This window comes from Zea mays, chromosome 3 (assembly GCF_902167145.1).
Source record: "Zea mays cultivar B73 chromosome 3, Zm-B73-REFERENCE-NAM-5.0, whole genome shotgun sequence".
NCBI classification, from domain to species: Eukaryota; Viridiplantae; Streptophyta; class Magnoliopsida; order Poales; family Poaceae; genus Zea; species Zea mays.
In genome coordinates this window covers 21,688,204-21,702,648 of record NC_050098.1, presented here as the reverse complement: position 1 = coordinate 21,702,648, position 14,445 = coordinate 21,688,204, and the positions used below count along the sequence as shown (strand labels likewise).

The window sequence follows — 14,445 nt, the reverse complement described above, 5'->3', positions numbered from 1 at the left end:
AGCGATAGAACACAGGGTCAGCGTTTTAGAGGCTACGCTGAGTGATTGGAGGTCGGCATCGGCGTTTTGGAAGCAATGCCGAGCGATAGAATACATGGTCAGCGTTTTAGAGGTAACGCTGAGTGACTTGAAGGTCGGCGTCGGCATTTTAGAAGTAATGCCGAGCGATAAAATACAGGGTCAGCGTTTTAGAGGCAACGCTGAGTGATTTAAAGGTCGGCGTCGGCATTTTAGAAGTAATGCCGAGCGGTTGAGTACGGGGTCGGCGTCTTAGAGGCAACGCCGAGTGTTTTGAAGGTCGGCGTCGGCATTTTAGAAGTAATGCCGAGCGGTTGAATACGGGGTCAGCGTCTTAGAGGCAACGCCGAGTACTAGCCAGCCGCGCGAGTTATTTTGAGGATAATATCCGAATGATGAGGTGGCACGTTGACTTTTCCAGAAATAACTGCCAGGTGTCCATGTGGCATGCTGAGATTTCGGAAATAACCGCCGGGTGATGACTGGGCACTTTTTGAAACGGTATCTGGCTCAAGAATATCCCATAAGGGTTGCACTTTTAGCCGCCTTTGCTTTCTGTGCCCTAGTTCTTGCATTCCCGCATCTGAATTTTCTCTGCCACTCGCCTCCTACTCTGTTCGCCAGTGAGAAGCAAGATGGCGCCCAAGAGGAAAATTGCGAGCTCGTCTGCTGCGGTGATCCCCGCAATCGACCCCAACAGTCAGTTACCTTTCGCAGGTAACCACATGTCTGTTATTTCCGAAGATGAGCTTCTCCATCTTGTCTCCATCGGGGTTCTTCCTCCGCGGGAACTCTGTTCTTGGCGAGTTTGCCACGGGACTACTGTCCCAACCGAAGATACCCACGAATCAGTAGTTTACGCTCCTTTCCTTCTCCGCGGCCTCGGCCTTCCAATCTCTCCTTTTTTCCGTGGCCTTCTTGACTTTTATCATATCAACTTGACCCATTTGAACCCTAATTCTATTCTCCAAATCTCCATCTTCGTCCACCTATGCGAAGCCTACCTCGGTGTGCTGCCGCATTTTGGTTTGTGGAAGTATCTGTACCATTGTCGCCCTGGGATGGCGGGGGGGGCAACATCAGCTGGTTGGAGGTGCTAGTTTGGAAATGCGCCGTGGGCGAAAGACCGAGTATCTTGAGATTCCCCTCAAAGATAGCATTAAAGGGTGGCGTCTGGAGTGGTTTATAGTTGACAATTATGGAAATTCTCTCCCCTCCCGGTCGGGAAGACAGCCAGACGTTCGCACTCCGAGTTGGACTGAGTCTCCTACAAATCAAGAAGTTGCCGAAGCAGGCGTGTTGCTTACTGAAGTCGGATTATTGAAAGAAAGAGGTCTGACTGCCGAAGCTGTGGTTACTGATTTTGTTTTCAAGAACATTCAGCCGCTGAAGGACAGGGCCTATCCAGCATATCTGTACCGAGGGCTGGCCGACTCAACTCGGGTTACCAATAAGAGAATTCCTTCTGTTGACTTGGTAGGCCGACTTGAAATGATCCTCAGAGGTAAAGTTTCGAATGTTGGTGCTCCAGTGGCATACTCAGCTTGGAACCTGCCTCCTCCCAAAGATTTCACCCTTTTTGTGTCAAATCCGCCTGTGACTGACAGCAATTTGGGCCTTAGAGTGCGACCCTCTGCTGAGGAAGTCAATTCTTTAGTTGCTTCGCTCGGGGCGATTCCTGATGATGAACGGCAGGTTTATTTTGAGGTGCCTCTGAATCCCAGTGATGCTGACATAAATGATATGCTTGATCTATTAGCTGAGGATTCGTCCGATGCTGCTCCTGTTGGTACCTTGGCAGTGGTGCCCCTTCCAGCGGTTGATACAACTTTGGATGTCTCAAAAACTGTCAGCACTCGTCCGAGGCGCCCTAGCCGAGCTAGTCATCCCGAGCCTTCTGCTGATGAGCAAAAGAAAAAAAGAAGACGCCTCCGGCGAGTATCCAGTTTTGATGAGGACGCCGGCATTTTAGCTCCTGCTGCTGAAGAAGTGCCTGTAATCGGTCTTACTGATACTGATCCCAATGGGTGTGCCCAAACTGTTGTTGACCCCAATGGGTGTGCCCAAACTGTTGGTGATCCCAGTGGGAGTGCTGCTTGTGTTGCCGCTGTAGAGGATGAAGAGGAAGAAGATGAAATTCCTTTAACTCGGAAAAACAGTCAGCAATTCATTGCTAGCGGTGGAAGTAGTGGAGTTCCTTCTCCTGCTTTGTCTGCCCTTGTTGGTTTGCAAGAGCTGTCCATGGCCGACTTTGATAAAACTCTAGAGGATATGGTCCCAGAAGACTTGCTATCGGAGCCTGTGGATGTTGATGCAACAGAGACTTGTGCTGTCGTGCCCGACGCTGGATTGAGGTCATCCCGTGCCTCGTCGACCTTAGAGCATGATCTTGAGGGTCGGGATGCAAATTTGGATTGTCCTGGTCCTATGGAAGTGGCCGAAGGCCCGTCAACCTTAGAGGTGGTTACGGCGGAGAGCTTGGACTCCTTGAGTAGTGCTGACAGGCGCCCAGCCCCCGAGGATGTCACCGGGGAAAGCTTAGATCGGGTGAAGAGTGTAAGCCACTGCCCAGCCCCCGAGGGTGTTGCCGGGGATGATCCGGCTCAAGTGGGCAGTGCCAATTTTGACCCAGCCCCCGAGGGTGTCCGAGCGAGGTCTCCTTCTTGCACTTCTATGGATGTTCATGCGGGTTCACCCCCGCACTCCGACGGTATAGTGGTGGCCCAAACTCCGGATCAGGGGGTCGCTTTAGAAGGCAGCATCCCCACTGGTCTGGCGTTAAGCTCTGCTGAATGTACTGAGCTCGTTCCTACTGGTCTACCGCAAGCTGCTTCGGGTGGTGGTCTGGCACCTTATTATCAGCTGATTTCTCCTGACTTGGGGATCCCTTCGTTCTTTTCCAACCTCCAGGTGCTGTGCTGTGCTTTAGTTTGATCTTTATGTTGCATGAATTGCTATCATTATGTTCATCCGCTCTTCTTATCAGGCTTTGGTGAATGGATTGGCCAGTCAGCTGAAATCGCAGGGTGCTTCCATCCCAGAAGTGGCTTCATCTCTTGAGCGTTGGAGTCCAGTGTTGCTTCATCGTCGTGTATCCGAGTTGGAGGCAACTAATGCTGGTTAGTGCTCTTTCTTCTTCTTCCTTGCCCTTGCTCGTGGATTGTTTTACCTTCTGACCTCACTTCGTTTGATTGCCTCTTGATAGGAATGACTCGGCAAATCGCAGTCCTTGAGGAAAAACATTCTCGAGATCAAGCTGAAATGGCTCAACGGTGTGCTGACTTCGAGGATAAGTATCTTCAGAGCCAGACTGAACTGAATCAGGTTTCCGCTGCTTTGGATGATGCCAACGCTCTGAGTTCTTCTCTTCATGCTCGGCTTGACTCCGAAAAGGTAACTTACGAAACCATGCTTCGCCTTATTTCATGCTTGGATTCTGAATGAGTTGATTTTTGCTTGTAGGAAGAAAAACGCATCCTTGCTGCTTCTCGCGATAATCTGGACAGATTGTATCGAGATTCTAGCAACTCGCTAACCATCTTGGAGAGGAGCCACCGTTTTACGATGGAAGAAATGGACAATCAGCATCGCCAGCTGCAAGAATCTGCAGACGAAGTGACCCGCCTCAAGCAACTGGTATCAGCGAAGGATGCCACCATCAAGGGACTTCGAGCTTCTAAGAAATCCATTGCTCAGGAGTTAGAAACTGCTCAGCTGGCCGCTAAAATCGCCGAAGAGACTGCTGCTACTCTCAAAGCCCAGCGCGATAAAGCCATGGACAAGGCTATTCGAGCGGGGCGAATCTTGATGAGGAGACCCGGAGTGGTAGTTCCTGAAGATATAAAAGCCGACGTGCATGCCGCCCCCGATTCTTCGAATCACCCTTCTTCGTCGGTCGTTCCTGAGAAAAATATTGGAAAATAGAGAAACACTTTGCGTGCCATGAGCACGCGGTTAGTATGAGCAAGTACTCATTTAGAGGACATCAGCTTATCATTCGAATGTTATGATTTCTTTCTTATCGTATCAGAATTTATTAGTTCGCAAATTTGTGGTAATGCTACACGATAATTATGAAGTTTGTTTGTGGGATATTGAAGTCATCCCCTGAATTGCATAAGCGCGAGTATGCTATGCCGGCTTAAGCCATCAATGACTTTATCCAATAACTCCGTTAGTAGGGCATAGTGGTCGCCCTGGGTTTGAGTAGGCGTGAGCATGTTGCACCGGCTTAAGTCGTTGCCGGCTTAAGTCGATTGCTCCGTTTGTAGGGCATAGTGGTCACCCTGAGTTAAGTAAACGTGAGCATGTTGCACCGCCTTAAGTCGTTGCCGGCTTAAGTCGATTGCTCCGTTTGTAGGGCATAGTGGTCACCCCGAGTTAAGTAAGCGTGAGCATGTTGCACCGCCTTAAGTCGTTGCCGGCTTAAGTCGATTGCTCCGTTTGTAGGGCATAGTGGTCACCCTGAGTTAAGTAAGCGTGAGCATGTTGCACCGCCTTAAGTCGTTGCCGGCTTAAGTCGATTGCTCCGTTTGTGGGGCATAGTGGTCACCCCGAGTTAAGTAAGCGTGAGCATGTTGCACCGCCTTAAGTCGTTGCCGGCTTAAGTCGATTGCTCCGTTTGTAGGGCATAGTGGTCACCCTGAGTTAAGTAAGCGTGAGCATGTTGCACCGCCTTAAGTCGTTGCCGGCTTAAGTCAATTGCTCCGTTTGTAGGGCATAGTGGTCACCCTGAGTTAAGTAATCGTGCAAGCCAATCATAAACAACCCGAGTATCTTTGAAATCTCTCTTTATTGATGACATATTTCCATTATACATGATCGCTCCAGCTATTTTGAAATATAGCTAGGGATAGAACTTTCTGAGGTGCTCTATGTTCCAGGAGTTTCCAACTTCTGTGCCATCCATCTGGGTGAGGCGATATGATCCAGGCCGAGTGACCTCTGCTACTATGAATGGCCCTTCCCATAAGGGTGATAACTTGTGTCGTCCCTCCCCTGTTAGAATTCGGCGGAGGACGAGGTCTCCTATTGAAAAGAAACGTTGCCGCACAGTTTTGTCGTGATAGCGCCTTAGAGTTTGCTGGTACCGTGCTGACTGGATCACTGCATTCAGTCGTTCTTCCTCAAGTACATCAATGTCCTCCAGCCTGGTGGCTTCGGCTTCTGCTATGCTTTCGAAGATCAATCTTGGCGCCCCAAACTTGAGATCAGCAGGTAGCACTGCCTCCGACCCATAGACCATGAAAAAAGGAGTATTTCCATGTAGGGCTCGGCTGGGTTGGGTTCTCAGGCTCCAAACAACATAAGGCAGCTCTCTTATCCATTTTCCAGCGAATTTTTCATTCTTATCGAAGACCTTTTTCCTGAGTGCCTCTAATATCATTCCATTGGCCCGCTCAACCTGCCCGTTGGCTCTTGGATGTGCTACGGATGCATACTTGATCTGAATGCTCTTTTGCTCGCAGAAGTCAAAGAATTCTGAGCTGGTGAAGTTGGATCCCAAGTCAGTAATGATACTGTTTGGTATCCCGAATCTAAATATTATGCTTTGTATGAATTCCACGGCTTTAGCAGAGGTTAAAAAAGCAATGGGCTGAAACTCTATCCATTTAGTGAATTTGTCAATTGCCACCAACACATGGGTATATCCTCCTTGAGCTTTCTTGAAAGGTCCAATCATATCCAGTCCCCAGCATGCGAAAGGCCAAGTTACCGGTATGGTCTGCAGCTGCTGTGCTGGCATGTGCTGTTGCTTTGACAGGTATTGGCAGGCTTCGCATCTCTGAACTAACTCGGCTGCATCGTTCTTCGCCGTTGGCCAATAGAATCCTGACCTGAAAACCTTCCCGACTAGTGTTCTGGATGCTGCGTGTACTCCACACTGCCCTGCATGGACTTCCTCCAGAAGTTGCTTCCCGGTGGACGGGAGAATACATTTCATGAGGACGCCTGACGCGCCCCTCCTGTATAATACCTCCCCAATGAGGGTATAGTGAGCCGATTGTCTGGCAATACGCTCTGCCGAGTTCTTGTCATCTGGTTCTTCCTCATTTTTTATATACTTAATAATCGGCTGTCTCCAATCGTCAGAGTCTGACCCGGGTTGATCCATGATGTTGCACTCTTCTGCTTGATTCATCGAGATACTCGGCTGCAGGATTTCTTGCACGAAGACTCCGGGTGGGACCTGAGTTCGACCGGATCCGAGTTTGGATAGTATATCGGCTGCCGTGTTCCGATCTCTTTCTACATGGTGAAATTCCAGACCCTCGAATTTATCTTCCAGCTTTCGGACGGCAGTGCAATATTTTCCCATTGAATCACTTGAACAATCCCATTCTTTGTTTATCTGGCTGATGACTACCAGAGAATCTCCATATACCATTAATCTTTTGACGCCCAGTGATATGGTGATGTTTAATCCGTGTATCAAGGCTTCGGCTGCATTGTTTGAGGCTGGGAATAGCAACTGGAGAGCATACTTGAGGTGTTCGCCTCCCGGTGCAGTGAAGAGAATCCCTGCTCCTGCTCCCTGCAGCTTCAGCGAGCCATCAAAATACATTCGCCATACTTCTGTTGTCTCTGGATTGTCTGGAACTTGCTGTTCTGTCCACTCTGATACGAAATCAACCAGTGCCTGAGTTTTGATGGCAGTGCGAGGTCGGAACTCGATATCGTGGGATCCCAACTCGCAAGCCCACTTGGCTATTCGGCCAATGGCTTCCTTGTTGTGAAGAATATCTCCTATTGGAAAACCAGTAACTACTATGACTTTGTGGTCGTCAAAGTAGTGACGCAGCTTGCGGGCAGTTAGAAGTACTGCATATAATAGCTTCTGAACCTGAGGATATTTTTTCTTCGAGGGACCTAGAACTTCACTGATGAAGTAAACAGGATGTTGTACCGGGTAGGCATGCCCTTCTTCCACTCGCTCGACTACCAACGCAGTGCTTACCACGTGAGTCGTGCAAGAGATATACAACAGCAAATCTTCAGCCGGTTGAGTCGGCGTAGCTCGCCGGGGTGGTTTCAATACTGGTGGTGTTGTCAAGAATTTCTTCAGTGCATCTAAAGCTTCTTGTGCCTCTGAAGTCCACTGAAACTTGTCCACCTTCTTGAGTAGTTTGTAAAATGGTAAACCTTTCTCTCCCAGTCTGGATATAAATCTGCTCAGAGCTGCCATACATCCAGTGAGTCGCTGAACCTTCTTTTGTGACCGAGGAGCTTCCATCTTCATGATAGCTTCAATCTTTTCTGGATTAGCCTCAATTCCCCGGTGGCTGACAATAAATCCGAGCAGCTTTCCTGCTGGTACCCCGAAAACACATTTTTCAGGATTGAGCTTCCATCTATATCTCCTCAGGCTGTTGAAAACCAGCTGTAAATCTTCGATGAAGTTTTCTGAATTCTCTGTTTTGATCACCACGTCATCAACGTAAGCCTCCACACGCTTGCCCCAGTGATCGGCTAGGCATGTTTGAATGGCTCTCTGATAAGTCGCCCCAGCGTTTTTGAGGCCGAACGGCATGGAGGTATAACAGAAAGCACCAAACGGGGTGATGAACGCCGTTTTTTCCTCGTCTTCTTTTGCCAAACTGATCTGATGATACCCGGAATAGCAATCTAAGAAAGACAGCACAGAACATCCAGCGGTGGAATCCACTACTTGATCTATCCTCGGGAGCCCGAAGGGATCCTTCGGACAGTGTTTGTTGAGATCAGTGTAGTCGACGCACATGCGCCAATCCACTTTATTCTTTTTGAGTACAAGAACAGGGTTGGCTAACCACTCGGGATGTAATACTTCTCTAATAAATCCAGCCGCGACCAAACGAGCTAACTCGGCACGAATGGCCTCTCTCTTGTCGGGCGTGAAACGACGCAGCTTTTGCCGAATCGGCCTCGCCTGAGGATAGACCTTCAATTTGTGCTCGGCCAGTTCTCTTGGGACTCCCGGCATATCCGCAGGTTGCCACGCGAATACGTCTCGGTTATCTTGCAGGAACTGGACGAGCGCGCTTTCCTATTTGTCATTCAAACTGGAGCTGATGATGGCCGTCTTGCGCTCATCAGCGAACCCCAGGTTGATCCGCTTGGTTTCTTCAGTCGGCCGCATAGAGGTCACGGCCTGAGCTTCGTTTGCCGGTACAGCGAGATCTTCCTCAGGCTTAGAGTTCGCCGGCGTGGGAGGAACTGCTGACGGCTTGGTGGTGAGGGCTGCTTGGATGGCCACTCGGAAACATTCTGCGGCACCTTGGAAGTCGGTGCGTACAGTTATGATTCCTTGCGGTCCTGGCAGCTTCAGTATCATGTATGTATAGTGCGGAATGGCCATGAATTTGGCCAACCCTGGTCTCCCGATGATGGCATTGTACCCGCAATCGAAGTTCGCCACCTCGAACCTCAGGAACTCAGTTCTGTAGTTCTCTGGAGTCCCGAAGGTGACCGGCATGTAGATGTGGCCCAGCGGGTATTCCCCTTCCGTCGGCACGATGCCGAAGAAAGGAGTGTCTGACTCGTGGAGCTCCTTGAGATGAACTCCCAAGCCTTGGAGTGTACGGGGGAAGGTGATGTTGATGCTGCTCCCCCCATCCACTAACACCTTCTTTACCCGGCTCTCTCGGATCACCGGATCGACGAGGAGCGGGTATTTGCCTGGATGGTCGAAGTTGAGCCATTGATCCTCCCGAGTGAAAATGATCGGGTGCTCCGACCACCGGTATGGGGCGAGCGGTCCGGTGGTCGCCACCAGTATCTGGCGGTCGTTGAGCTTTTGTTGTCTTTTGTTCTCCTGCGACCCATGTCCACCGAAGATGACGTTGACCTCCCTGTCAACGCGTGGGAAAGCTCCTCCTCCCCCCTCCTCCTGCCGATGGGGCTGTCGTGGTTCATCTGGTCCTCCCCTCGGCGGAGGAGGCGGTAGAGGTTGGAAGGGTCGGCCGTGCCCGACGGAGTGCTTGAAGTCCCGGCAGTTACGGAGAGTATGGCGCATGTCCTTGTGGTATGGGCACTGGGCGTCGAGGATGTCGTCCAGCGTGCGCTCGCCTCCATGAGGTCCTCCTCGGGCGCGAGAGGCGGGTGGTCCGGCGGCGTGTACTTCTTCACGAGACCTCTTCTCCCAACGTTTGTCGGGTGGCTGGTTCGCGTCGCGTCGTGGTGCTGTCGGTGCAGGCTTTACTCCTCCAATGAGATCCTGGGCCCGCTCGTCGGCGGTGATGTAGAGGTCGGCTTCTCGGAACAGCTCCTCGGAGGTAGTCGGCGCCTTTTGTAGTATGGCTCGGACGAAAGTCGAGTCATTAGATCCTCTGTAGAAGTCCTCGATCACGGCCGCCTCCGTGACCTTGGGGATGCGGTTTCTCATGGTCTGGAACCTTTTGAGGTACGACCGGAGAGTTTCATCCCCTCGGCGCTTGATGGATTTGAGGTCCCATGATTGCGCTGGCTTGTCGGAGAGAGACTGGAAGTTGGCGGTGAAACGTCGACTGAAGTCTCCCCAGTCGTCGATGCAGTGTCGGGGTAGATGTCGTAGCCACTGCAGCGCGTCTTGCCCAAGGACGATGGGTAGATATGCGGTCATGACGTCTTCGGATGCTCCAGCAGCCCGAGCAGCGGTGGTGTAGACGGCTAACCAACCCCCTGGATCCTGCTTAGGTTCATATTTGTCGACATTGGATACCTTGAAGTTGGGAGGCCATTGGATGGCCCTAAGGCGTGGAGTCAGAGCGGATACTCCGCATGTGTCCTCCTGTCGTCGGGGATGACGTCTGTCCCGGGGAGGGGAGTGGTGGTGGTGGTTCCTCGACCATCCCCGGGTGGTACCGCCAGTTGAAGCTGTTGCCGACTCAGTCCTGGTGGCCTGGCTTTGAGTTGGGATGCCATGATCTCGATCATACTCCTCTCGACGGCGAATTTCGTTCTCATGCCGCCGTTCGCGCGAAGCATTGATAGAGCTTCGCGCGTCTCGGCGACTGTTGATGGCGTGTCGCAAATCGTTCGGCGGGTGAGCGAGCGGTAGAAGATGGTTGGCCGCCTGAGTGAACAGGCGTCGATATCCCTCGGCGTCGGGGGTCCGAGGAAGTCCGTCAGCTATCCGAGCTAGAACGCCTCCGACCTCGCTCGGCGTGTTCATAGTTCGGGCGAAGTCGGGGTTCAGGTTGCGCCCGAAGAGCGGATTCTCCCGGCGTTGCCTTGCATCTTGTTCGGCTTGCTCCTGAATCCGTCGGCGATCACGTCGTCGAGAGTTCCTTCGTTCCCTGAAGACGCGTTCTTCCGGAGTTTCTCCTACCTCCGAGACCTCGTCTCGCGAGACAGGTTGCTCCGGATCCCGCTCCCCGGCTGCGTGATGTCGTCGAACGTTCCTGCGTCGATTCCTCCGTCGGCGGGATTCTCGTTGAGGTGGTTCTTCTCCAGGCACAGTCGGTTCATCGTCGGAGACGGCGGGCGACTCCACTCTCCCAATGAAGAGGACGTCGGGGTAGAACGGTTCCGCTGTCGTGGCGACCTTCTTTCCGTTCTCCTTTGAGGCCGGAGGAACGGGAAGAACGACTTGCTTCTTCTTGGTCTCCTTCTTTCTCGCGATCAGTGTCCATTCTTTCGTCGGGGAAGTAGACAACGGACTCTTCCGGGTCAGCGAGCTTCTTGCTCCAGCCTTCCCGGAGATGACCTTTTTCCGAAGAGCCGGAGGTAGCGTCCTTCCAGCATTGTCGGAGTTTGTTGGAGGGGATTTCTGCTCCGGCAGATCTGCGAGGCGGTGTAGAATTCCCTCTTCATCCGCTATGGATGAAATTGTCCCGAAGCGGAATATAGATCCGGGACGCACGGCGATCTTGCTGTGGAAGGTGACGGCCATTGAGCTAGCTTGGATTGTCGACACACCCCCTACCTGGCGCGCCAGCTGTCGGTGCTTTGGGTCCGACCGCACACCCGGGGTTGCCCCTCAGGATGCTTTTAGGAGTAGGACGGTGCCGACAACTGTAGCAAAATGGTTTGTGCCGATCGCACGAGGGACAATGGACAAGATTTGCAGGTTCGGGCTGCTTAGAAGTGCGTAACACCCTACGTCCTGGTGAGTATATGAGCGTGGTTACAAGGGGACTCTCTGGATTGAGGGCACAGAGAGTTTACGTGGGTGGCTAAGTAAGATAGGGTCGAATGATCTGAAGGGGTGCCCCTAGGCCTTATATACTCGACCGTGGGGCAGCACACGTGGATATGATAACAACAAGTAGCTAAGAGATAGTGAACTTCCTGAGTTTATCCCTACGTGACCCTCGCCGACTTATCCTCGCATCGCTCCGTTGCATGGGAGCTTCAGCGCGGGAAAGTCGGGTCTCTGTTGCAATTTATTCGTTCAACGCTGTGGGCCATTCAGGTTTGCACCAATCCAGTCTCACATCTTCTCTTTTTTGTCGGCTGTCTTTCCCTAGGCCCACGAAAGAATAACCTTACGAATTATTGGGCCCTTGGGCCTTTCGTGAGTCCTTTTACTTCTTTAGTGGACCCAGGGGATATCTATCCCCCACACTACCAGAGCACCTCCTATGTTGTCTTCACGCCACCGCGAGAGTATGGTCGTCCATCGATAGCTCCGACCTCCCAAGATGTCACGAAGAGTTGTTGATATTGATTTCTACCGCCACCTCAATTAAAAATAAAAGGCAAACCTTTTGTTGGCATGGGCAATTTTAAAAATTTGGAACTAATAAATTGAGAACTATTAGAGCACAAACATTTTTTTACTCCTCAAAGTGTTTTAGTAACTTTCTAAATCTATAATGTAGTGTGCTAAATTTATATAGCTATTGGAGATACTATAAGGGGTGCTTGGTTTCCACATCATAAACTACCAAAGATTATGACTAAATAAGGCCCCTCTAAATAGAAATTTTAGAAATAAAGTTTAGTCTCTAAAGTTTAGAAGGGTGATTGGAACCAAACACTCCCTAAATACCATAGTCAATGTAGCACCAACAGATACAGCAGAGGCCGCGTTTTTACACTGCCGAACGGGCCCGAGCAGTTCTGCATCGGTAGTTCGCAACGGAAGCAATTGGAAGATAAAACTACGACTCATCGATTGCTTGCATCCTACTAACAGCTAAAAGAATAGCAGCTAGCGAAGTGAACCAGGCTGGGCATGTACACTAGCAGCTTTTGCACGAACAAGCCATGTTAATTTGCATCGAAAGCAAAGCGATCGGCGCCGTGCGTGAAATCCGATTCCCCTCAACGAGGCAGCAGAGCAGTAGCCATTGTATAAGGCTGCGATTTTATGGCCATTGTCCAGGACAGAGCGTTTCTCCATCGCGGTGTCACGCATGCTAAGCTAGCTTGAAGCCAAGCCATATCCATGAAGCCATGAAGGACACAAAGAAGCCCACGCGGGCGTCGTCTCGCTTAGGCGGGAGGGTCGTCGGCGTGGCATCCATGCTTCTCTTCGTCTCGTTGGGGTTCGTTCTCGGCGTGACCTCCTCCAACGCCATGTTCATCCGATACTACCTCCCTTTCATGCCACCGTTACGCTCTAGTGCTGCGCCGTCGTCTTCGCCTCCGCCGCTGACGACACCACTGACACCGTCGCAAACGCCGCCGCCGCCACCGCCGCTGCCGCAAAACCCGCAGCTGCGGTCGGCGGGCTTCCTTTCCCCGAGCGGCGTCATGCACAACATGACCGACGAGGAGCTGTACTGGCGAGCGTCCATGGCGCCGATGGTCCGCCGCACGCCAGACAGCCGCGTGCCCAAGGTGGCTTTCTTGTTCCTGGTCAGGGGGGAGCTGCCGCTCCGGCCCCTGTGGGAGAAGTTCTTCGCGGGCCACGAAGGCCGGTACTCCATTTACGTGCACGCCCACCCGTCCTACACCGGCTCGCCGCCGACGGACTCCCCGTTCTACGGCCGCTACATCCCGAGCCAGGTAATTACCAAGATCATCCCAGAACATGCACCTCGACCAACGCAACTACACATTAACTTCATTCATCTCGGTGGTTCTATTGCATTGCAATTGCACGCAGATAACGAAATGGGGCGACGCGAGCCTGGTGGAGGCGGAGCGGCGGCTCCTGGCAAACGCGCTCCTGGACCTGGGCAACGAGCGGTTCGCGCTCTTCTCCGAGGCGTGCATCCCGGTGTACGACTTCCCCACCGTGCACGCCTTCCTGACCGGCTCCGACACCAGCTTCGTGGACTGCTACGAGAACGGCGGCAGCCGGTCGCGCTACCGGCCCTTCTTCGCCACCCGCAACATCACGCTGGCGCGGTGGCGCAAGGGCGCGCAGTGGTTCGAGATGGACCGCGCGCTGGCGCTGGAGTCCGTCGCGGACGGCTCCTGCTTCCCGGCGTTCCGCGACTTTTGCGTGGGGCGGAGGGAGTGCCTCATCGACGAGCACTACCTGCCGACGCTGGTGAGCCTGCTGGGGTGGGGCCGCCGCAACGCCAACCGCACGCTCACGTACGCGGACTGGAAGCGGCCCGTCAACCGGCACCCGCACACCCACGGCCCGGACGAGGTGACGGAGGAGCGGATCAGGGAGATCAGGGAGGAAGGCGGCAGGCGGTGCTTCTACAACGGCGCCAGGAGAGGCATCTGCAACCTGTTCGCGCGCAAGTTCTCGCCGGACACGCTCGAGCCGCTGCTCCGGCTGGCGCCCAAGGTCATGGGGTTCGGGTGACCTGACCAGACGATCGACCGACCGGAGCAGGAGGCAGTGTACCATAGCATTCTACTATTCTTTGCGCCGTGGATGATCGACCCAGGTTGAGCTGGGAATCACAGGCAGAGAGTCGACTCGAGTCCACCATCAGGCTATCAGGACTCAGGAGGAGAATAAGCTCTTTCTTTTGCGAACCATATACACAGTGTATCATGAACATCCCGTTTGTCAACTGATCACATGGTGTCTTGTGGCTGGGCTCACGGCGACATGGCGTAGGCATGTCGTTGTAGTTGCACAGCGCTGCGTGGTGGTGGGTAAACCGTAAACGCGGGCGGAAGACGGAGCACGCAACTCTCGTGCGCCCGCCGACGCGACCGGTGCTTCCATTCCATCCTCGGCACGGGAATTTGAGGGCCGCCGATGAGAGGAAGCTCCGGTGATTTGGCGGAAAAGGCGGGCCTAGTGAAAGAGGTTTGACTTCGTTCTTCGTGCTGGGCCGGATCTCGGTTTGGTTTTATTGCTGGTCCAACACTTGTTGAAACGAGCTCCAGGTGAGGGCTTCTTAGCATCTCCACGAGATCCTTAAAAGCCTGGCCTTAATGCTTATTTTAAGAAAAAAATAAAAAAATGTCTCTAACAGATACGGGCAGCGTTCCAATATTTAGACTATGTCCAGGTTATCCACCTTTGTACATATACCTGAATTTGAATTTCAATATACGAACAGTGCAATTTATAGTGTAGAACAACGTAAAACAGTTTTTTTTTAA

At 52.4% G+C, this 14,445-nt stretch overlaps 1 protein-coding gene across 1 annotated transcript; it reads left to right on the top strand.

The window, feature by feature from the left end:
* Positions 1–12,308: 12,308 nt before the first annotated feature.
* LOC100278558 (uncharacterized) lies at positions 12,309–13,904 on the top strand. The gene is made up of 2 exons (NM_001371714.1): positions 12,309–12,933; positions 13,034–13,904. Exons 1-2 carry the CDS (start codon positions 12,379–12,381, stop codon positions 13,688–13,690), a joined length of 1,212 nt encoding a protein of 403 aa, NP_001358643.1. The 5' UTR covers positions 12,309–12,378; the 3' UTR covers positions 13,691–13,904.
* Positions 13,905–14,445: the final 541 nt, after the last annotated feature.

Coding starts and splice junctions, on each gene's coding strand:
- LOC100278558 (NM_001371714.1), top strand. CDS start 12,379: ATGAAGGACACAAAGAAGCCCACGCGGGCGTCGTCTCGCTTAGGCGGG. Junction 12,934..13,033: donor GCCGCTACATCCCGAGCCAG/GTAATTACCAAG, acceptor AATTGCACGCAG/ATAACGAAATGGGGCGACGC.